The following is a 9,604-nucleotide window of genomic DNA, read 5'->3' as shown; positions in this document are numbered from 1 at the left end:
ATATCTTGGTCTGTGCAATTCGGGATCGGCCGCTATCAGTGGTGTGATTTGTTCACCTGTTAGCCTTTTCCCGTCACCGGCAGTCTTTCAGTATGCCATTGATATTTTACTGCAGTTTTGCCTGTGTGAAGTCGAATAAATAATAAATAAATAAAATGAATCAACAGATCAAGAAATCGATGGATCACTCAATTAAACGATCAATCAACTAATTCTCCAATCAATCAATCAATCATTTAATAAATTGATTGAGATCGACCAATGTAATGATACCTAACCAACCAATAAATAAATCAATCAATTAACAAACAAGCCAACAAACCAGTCGATAAATATATCAATTCGACCGATGAAGAGAGTGACCGGACTGCCGACCATCCGATCGACTGGCCCTTCGACTTACCTACCGTAACCAGCCGATGGACCTGATCTATTGCTGTCTCTTATACACACGACAGAACTAATATATTTACATAGTTACACTTACCCTCAGAGTAAACGAGTAATGGTGCGAACCATTTCCACCAGGATTGTATCATCATCTTGACGAATCGACCACGCGTTTCCAAGATTAAAGAACAAATCCACTAAAAAGAAATGAAACGATTGAGGGCCTTATTCAGAGCGTCCCATTGTAATATCTGGGAATAATTCCCTACCTTCTTAATCGCTTCTCAATTTTGCGTTCGTTGTGCAGCTGATTTCACTTCACTCAATACAAATTAATTATAACCAGAACCTTAACGTCAGTCTTTTTGTGAATTTATTTGATGCCTCAGTAATAGTCAAAATTGGATTACATTACTCCATTTTGAAGTCAAAAAGTAAATAGATTGGCCGCGAAAAAGTTAAGCGGCCGGCAGCAGACAGCCTATCTGTTAGTGAAATACCGGTGTGCACTATTATTCCTTAACGTCAAAACACTTCCCTCGTAATAATTGTAATACGTCATCACGTTTCTTTTCCAATGTGTCTTGGACACAAACAGCATTATGGATTCTTCCATTTATGAAAATAGGTAATAATACAATGCAAGTACTGTAATAATATTATTGGCTTTTCCTTCTGATTTTTTCTTCTTCTAAACCGTTTTTCTATATTTTTACCAGGGTTGGTTTTTTTTTTGTCTGCCATTTTGGTCCTTTTCCGTGCTTGGATCGTCTTAAAAAAATTTTCAAGCAAAGACAATAACAAAATAAATACCGGTATGTGTAGATTAAACAATGACGTCATCCTACATATTTTTAAAATTAATAATTAATTTTTTAAACAAATTTGCGTTTTCAAAAGCGTTTCAAACTAGCTGCAGCTAGGTTAAACGCAAAATTACTTTAAAATACAATACATTTTCGTCCTCAGCCTATTATTATTATTATTATTATTATTATATTATTATTATTATTATTATTATAATTATTATTATTATTATTATTACAGTTATTATTATCATCAACATTTCTTATGTTGTTACGAAAAAATAGTTATAAATAGTTACGTGATTAGATTCTTATTAAAGGTAAGACAGGTTGGACGGAATACTTAAGAACAGTAATTGTGGCTTGGTATTATTTCAAACCTAATTAGAAATTGATTTGATGCCCAATCGCATGATGCTCAAATTACGGTAAGGAAAGGAGGCCTAGATCTGATGCCAACAGAAACCTTTGATATTTTACCGAAGATACAACAAAGCTTGTTCGACAAAACGAAACATTGTATTTAGCACACATGCAATAATCACATCACGTGATTTACGAGACGGCTCAACACAACGCTTCTGTACAAAACTACTGAGATTAGATCATCAATCTTGTCTTTCAGTGTTAGTAGATATACGTTTGTTCAAGTTACTGTAGAATCGGTACTTTACAAAGACTTGCATTGCTTTAACTATCATCTTTGACCTCGCACGGGTACCAATCCATCGACTAATCGATCAATATATTAACAAATTAGTGGATCAATTAATAGGCCTAGGTCAATGTGTTAGGTCTACATTTTTAAATTTTATATACTTGATTTTATATCTTGGTCTGTGCAATTCGGGATCGGCCGCTATCAGTGGTGTGATTTGTTCACCTGTTAGCCTTTTCCCGTCACCGGCAGTCTTTCAGTATGCCATTGATATTTTACTGCAGTTTTGCCTGTGTGAAGTCGAATAAATAATAAATAAATAAAATGAATCAACAGATCAAGAAATCGATGGATCACTCAATTAAACGATCAATCAACTAATTCTCCAATCAATCAATCAATCATTTAATAAATTGATTGAGATCGACCAATGTAATGATACCTAACCAACCAATAAATAAATCAATCAATTAACAAACAAGCCAACAAACCAGTCGATAAATATATCAATTCGACCGATGAAGAGAGTGACCGGACTGCCGACCATCCGATCGACTGGCCCTTCGACTTACCTACCGTAACCAGCCGATGGACCTGATCTATTGTCACAGTCGGTATTTTAAAAAAATCAAAGAATGGAATAACAAAGATCGTTAACGAATACTATTGTTGTGTAGGTAAGTACTTCATTATCACAAAATATTATAAATTTCAACAATTAATATAATATATTGGAATCGGAACCTAGAAATGAAGAAATTAAGGAGTGACTATATTTATATTTGAACTATGTATCAGTGCGTTGGGCAGAAAGTCGTAGGCCTACCCCGTCTCAGGTGGTTTGGCCACGTGGACAGAAAATACTCAAGTTATGTGGGAAGAAGTATGTTGAACATGAAACATTAAGGGGAAAAGAAAAAGAGGGAGACCGGAACTAAGATATGGTTCGACTGTGTAAAAAGTGACACGAAGGCTATCGGAGCTACAGAGGATGAAAGAGAAAGCTGAAAAAGGATAGCGTTTGCCACAGATACCCCACCTTCAAGTGGATGCAGCTAGAAGAAGAAGAACAATTTCATTGTTATCAATATTGCACACACACATAGGCTACACACACACACACACACACACACCCACACATACACACATCACCACCTGTGAAAAGGCCTATATCTCTTAATAGTAGATACACTGAGTCAATTCTTATCCCCGTAACGTCAATATTCAACTTGCCAGAGGCATAGTCAGCCCGCGTATTAATGTGATATTGAATATCAGTAAAATTAGCTCGCATTACCCGACTAACGACAGCGTGTATTGTAATTAGTGAACGTGGTGAACCGCGCCGATCGATAATTGTTGAAATTCTTTATTGAATCTACGTGACAATTCATACAAATGCTATCCATCCCTTTTCTGCCCAAACAACACAACAACAACATTACGATACTTGGTATTCTATTGATGGTACCCTTGGGGAAAATAACCATGACGTCACTATTTTTTGATTGACATGTTTACATGTGTTGGCAAATTTCATAATATTTAACCTTTTCATTTAAAAAAGGCAGAGAAATAGGAAACAGAGAGCGATGTTTTGAAAGGGGAGAGAAGAGGTATATCTGACGAGTCAGAGATAAGGCATGGGCGCCGAGAACTACAGTCCTCGGCGCTGGTTTAAGCCGTTCCTCACCCAGGGTTCGGTTGGTATAACCAGATCTTCTAGGATAAGGACTTAAAATGGCTCGTGTGCCCTAAAGAAAACCCACTGCATCTTTCGAAAGAGTAGGGTTAATTCTAGCCCCTGTCTTTGTGGAATGATGTGTTCATGTAGCTAATATGCTTATTGCTCCTTAAAACCAATCGATAAAATTGTCACAATTTTACTTTCCTAATATCGATAGATTCATATACAGTATGTGCTTACTGTAAGCATGGAAGCATAAACCAACCTTAAACCGTATCACTTGTCAACGCATAGACCTAAACACGGGTTTAATGACAGATATATAAACATTAATTATTCATTCATCTTTGATTTATTCAAAGACGTTGACACCACTGTATAACACCAACTTGATTTAATTTACATATCAAATATCAAATATTATATATTTATATAATTATATATATATATCAAATTATATATATACAGTATATAGATAATACAGTATATATGTGTATATATATATATGTATATATGTATATATATACGGTATGTATATAGAATATAATATAACGTAACAGTAATGAAACTCAAATACGTAAGATGTTGACTTTAGAAACACTAAAATTTATTAGGCGAATATTTCGGCTACTCCTGTAGTCTTTGTCAACGCTTGACATAAAATGAACATATTGAGAAACTATCTTAGCAATATACAATTTGAGAAACAATACGGTAATTAAGTCAAAGCAAGTCGGCATACGTCTATAAAGGATTAATGATAATTTACAAATAAACAGTGATAAGGGTGAATAATGAATGAGCAAGTGGTGGACTGTGGGAAAAGCATTACTATAGTTAATGCATGGGGGAATTAATTCATCCATGGTTAATGGATAAGCTAAACATAAGACATAACTAAAATCAAGAACAGGAAGTATATACATACATATATATATATATATACATATATACATATATATATATATATATATGTATATAAATATATAGCATTCGTTTACATATATATAAACATCTTGCTGTAACCGAATGCTATTATACATCGATTTTGAATGTTATCTATGAATGATATATTTATATATATATATAAAATTAAAAAAATATATATCTTATGTCTATTATGTCAACGTATACGACTCTACATTGTGCATTCGTACTCATTTTATATATATATATATATATATATATATATATATATATATACATCTTGCTGTAACCGAATGCTATTATACATCAATTTCGAATGTTAAAGACGAGGAATGCGAGTGTGAAAACATATCGAGTAACTGGGATTCGAACCTGGGATCTTCTGCTGTCTAGACGCATTAACCATGTGGGCCATTGAACCTTCACTTTGCATTTAAATCCAATTAAAGCAACTGATTTGTATACACTCTTTTTATGTGCGTACTTTGAACAGCAGTAATTATGCACTGAGAGAAAACAGAGGAACCCGATCGGGGAGACACTTTTTATACTTTCAAATTCCTCTTTTTCAACGTTACAACTTGTGATCTTTTGAATACTTTGATATTAAACAGACTCAGTACTTATATTTATGATAGTTTGCATTTTGAGTTAATCGTCTTTCTTTAGTTGTGTTTTACGTGCATATAATATTATGTATTTTTAGTCCATAGGCCTACAATGTGCCGGTTAGTTTAATTTGAAGCTCATTTTCTCAAAACCAGATCCGTTACATGAAACGCTAACTTCTCTACATCTACGGTACTTATCGTAGGAAAGTCATTAAAAAAAATAAAACTTACAATGTGATCTCTACAATTATGCTCCATGTGTCTCGTTTTTTTTTAGATACCTAACATATTATATATAAGAAAATTTAGAAAATAGAAGAAAAAATAATACAAATATCCGATACATTGCATAATACATTTGATTACTTGTATATATTTTCGTACCTGAATTAAATAAGATCTTATGTACACGTGTTTATGTAATAGGAAAACAAAGTATTACACTTATTGTCACTATAAGATGACAGTAATTATTATTGTTTTCTTTGTGTTCCATCGAGACAAGTTTTTCTAGAAGGGATCCAAAATAATAATGATTTGATCTATTTTCTCTCACCGTTACCAACACCAATATTTATTTTGTTAATTTCAATTTCAATTTCATACATTCATTATAATTTTAATAAATTTATATGAATCTAAACAGATAATTTTTTAATCTGAATTTAGAAAATATGAATAACGAAGATGAATGAGAACAAATAGGTTAAGTTTGGTGTGTTGAGTGTTGCAATATGGAATGCTTTGATACACCCTTTTCTTATTATTGCTATTTATTTTTTTTTTAAATATTTTTAGTACGAAAAGGTGAGGCTATATTTTAAAACATTCCAGAAAAAACTTAAATTTGATTAAAATGTTTTATGTGAATGTTGATAGGCGAGTGAAATAATAAAATACAATAGGATTTTAAATATTTGTTAGCTACTGATACATCTTCTCCTTACCACCTAATACCAATGATTCTTGATTAGATATTGCAAGAAGCATCTTATTTTAAATGTTCAGTTCGGTAATAGGACAATTTATGGATTGGATTTATTCGGTGTAAACACCAAGGATAGCCCACGAAAATCTAGAAGAAGACTTATTTCCAGTGGGGTCCTTCTGGTGGTGATTGGACAATACACCGGGATGCAATCCCCTACTCTTTTCCGAAGAGTGTACTGCGTTATTTAACGTGCACATGGTCCATAATGCACACGGGACCAACGGCTTAAACGTCTCATCCGAAAGACGGTGCGCTATTGTAACTTGTATTTCAGCCCTCTATCTGAAACACAAGGAGAGGCAGCAATGGGAATTGAACAGGGGACCCAGAGATCTTCATGGTTCAGCGCACACAGTGGCTACCACCAGATTAGCCGACTGATCTTTAGTAGATCCCTGGCCACCTGTTCTTATTAGTTGTTGCTATCCCGCTTCTGAGGTCTCTGACAATTTAACAGAAAAGCCACAAGAATGAGGATAGTCAAGAGGAATATGAAAAGTTCTCAACAAAAAAATATTTGGTACACCATCGGCAACAACGAACGAGTGTAAAAGCCGTATCTCTAAATTTTATCAAAACTACATAGGAATTGATAGGCTTAATGTGGTAGCCTAAAATCTTGTAATACAAATTAGGTGGTTTAATAATTATTCTTCTCTTAACATAAACCTATTAATTTATACATGCTAAAAACGTTAATGAAATGGCTCATTACGAAACATAAAAAAGTGGAGTTATTTTGAAAGCTGAATACTTTTATACAGGGGTGGTGCCAGAATTTGCCCATCGGGGGAGGGGGATTGGGGTTACCGACGGGATGAGGCCGATGTCCCCGACGAGAGCACAGTGGGCGTGGTCATGCGTTGCTCAAAATGCTCCGAAAATGGTCCAAAGATGTGTATAAGAGGCAGCCTCCGCACATGAGACTCTTCTGAGCATGTGCAAACCTTCTAAACTCACAATTAGCATAACAATACCACACATAAGGCTGATTCATGGTAATTGTTTTGTTACTTCAATTACATGGGCCAAATATTATATTGTTTGTTGGTATACTGATGAAATTATTACCGAGTTGAAGTGAATGACTACTGCAGCCGTCAGTGGGTGGGATGATCAATACAGTGGCTCATTAGGTTTTCCGTTTTCCTCTGGCTTGAATATCAAAATTAATAGACAAGCAGATAAACGAAAAGTCTAATGAATAAATTTGAATGTTAATTCTTAAATGAAAAACTGGAACCGTTGTAGTAGTCAATGGAAACATACAGGCATGAGGTTATAAAATCAATTAATATTTCATTAAGACAAATGTTACCGTATAGGCCTAATATTTATAACTGAACCGGACCTCATTCATCATCCAAAGCAACACAATGCTAATTAATTAATGGTATAATTATCCTCAACTGTTCATTTCTGACGTTCAGTTTTTCTTAAATGTTTAGACTTTTGAGTATTTATGCAATGATACAGCAACCAAAATCACGAGAACTTAGTTCTGCATTATTCATGGTATATTAGAGTCATGTTAAATTATTACGATCGATAATCTGATGACGCGTCAACAATCACCGAAAACTCATAACAGCTCGCTGAAGTCGCTAGACAGTATAATGTCTAGCATGTTGGGCTAAGGCGGTGCATCATAGTGTATTTAGACACATGAGGAGTGGCGCAGTGTGGTGGGCAGGGGAAAATTCCCTTTCACCACTGGACAGGCCTGTACCCCCAGGTCGTCGTCGGATTGAAAATAATGAAATGCCTATCCAAATTACGTTGTTTTGCCATTGCCAGTCCCTAATATTGTGGTCAAAATAAAAGCACAATTTGGGCCATACTAAACCATAAAATCCCTCCTTGTGAACCATACCAGAGATTTTTATTCCGAGGCCCTGACTGAGGCTCTGGTCGGCCCTTTGGTTCAGAATCTGTCGGACGTTTCGTACACACTGTCGGAATTTTTTAGGAGCAACCGCTGGAGTGGCATAACGAAAGGGCCGCATCCCACTGCTGGGAGCCTACTATACATTTTCTGGTGCTTTCGATGTGGCCACGAAATATACTTTTTTTTTTATTAAAGGTAACCAAATTTAAAAGTAATGTGGAGAAATATTCACACATAACTATTTTATAAACTTTTAATATTAGTATGTTTATTGTGACATATTTATCAAAACTACATAGGAATTGATAGGCTTAATGTGGTAGCCTAAAATCTTGTAATACAAATTAGGTGGTTTAATAATTATTCTTCTCTTAACATAAACCTATTAATTTATACATGCTAAAAACGTTAATGAAATGGCTCATTACGAAACATAAAAAAGTGGAGTTATTTTGAAAGCTGAATACTTTTATACAGGGGTGGTGCCAGAATTTGCCCATCGGGGGAGGGGGATTGGGGTTACCGACGGGATGAGGCCGATGTCCCCGACGAGAGCACAGTGGGCGTGGTCATGCGTTGCTCAAAATGCTCCGAAAGTGGTCCAACTAGGTGCGAAGCCTCCAAATATATTAGGGGTTTCCAAGGCTTGATTAATTGAGTGCAGTATGTAAAAAATTACATATATATTTTTTCTCCCCGCCGAATTGTGGTTTTCCTCACAGAACGGGGAGGGCAGCTCTCCCAAGGCTGGGGGCCCTGCCCCAACCCCGCTCCCGCCCACCAGTTCTACTTTTATTATTGGAAATAATTCTTCAGAGCGTTACCCCATCCATATAAATTCCTGACTACTTATGTTTTAGAATAATCGAGTAATCGAAAGAGCAGCACATACTCTAAAATTTGAACGAATTAATTCTTTATGACTATTTGGTGAACTTTTGGTTATTAATTATACAGCCCATTAACCTCTTAAATCAAATTTGCATTTACAAATTATATAGGATTTCACCAATTTGCTTGAGTTTGGTGATTAAACGACTATTGCGGTTCAGTGACATTCTTTCACATTCAAATGCGTTATACATTATACTTGGAGCAAATACATCACTATTAAATATCAGTTAATAATGCAGAAATTGATTATTGGAAATGGGAAAATAGGATAACTGATAATTGTCAAAATGAACCTGGAGATTTCGGGGCATTGCTTCCAAGCAAGCTATGCATTGTGAAACCAATCCCACTGGGCGCAAATATATACATACATACATACATACATATATATACAAAACGGTTGAACGGGTTGCAAATACTATATATATACATATATATATATATATATATATATATATATATATATTTATATATATATATATACATATATGATATTGAAGGGAGTTAGCCGTTAACACTGTTGAATAAATATAATATATATCATCAAAGGTACATATACTGTGTTTAAATATATATATATATATATATATATTGTAATAATTATTATTATAACTATTATTATTATTATTATTATTATTCATTAAAATTGATGTATGCGTACGAAAACAATGATGGTAACCACACTAGTTCACATTTTGATTGTGATATTAGCTAACAAATTTCCATGTGTAAATGCTGTTGCGAATCAAAGT

The 9,604-nt window shown here is 34.4% G+C and overlaps 1 protein-coding gene across 1 annotated transcript in view; it reads right to left on the bottom strand.

Moving 5' to 3' along the window:
- LOC117114720 overlaps positions 1 to 9,604 on the bottom strand; it is a 58,714-nt gene that overhangs the window by 23,268 nt on the left and 25,842 nt on the right. Inside the window, exon 2 of the mRNA XM_033258410.1 lies at positions 488 to 587. Coding sequence (XP_033114301.1) covers positions 488 to 542 — 55 coding nt within the window. The 5' untranslated portion in view covers positions 543 to 587. The remainder of the gene's footprint in view (positions 1 to 487; positions 588 to 9,604) is intronic.

The sequence above is a fragment of the Anneissia japonica genome, unplaced genomic scaffold (assembly GCF_011630105.1).
Source record: "Anneissia japonica isolate Jap-2015-1 unplaced genomic scaffold, ASM1163010v1 scaffold2713_len195869_cov164, whole genome shotgun sequence".
In the NCBI taxonomy this organism is placed as follows: Eukaryota; Metazoa; Echinodermata; class Crinoidea; order Comatulida; family Comatulidae; genus Anneissia; species Anneissia japonica.
This window is presented reverse-complemented; position numbering and strand designations above follow the sequence as displayed.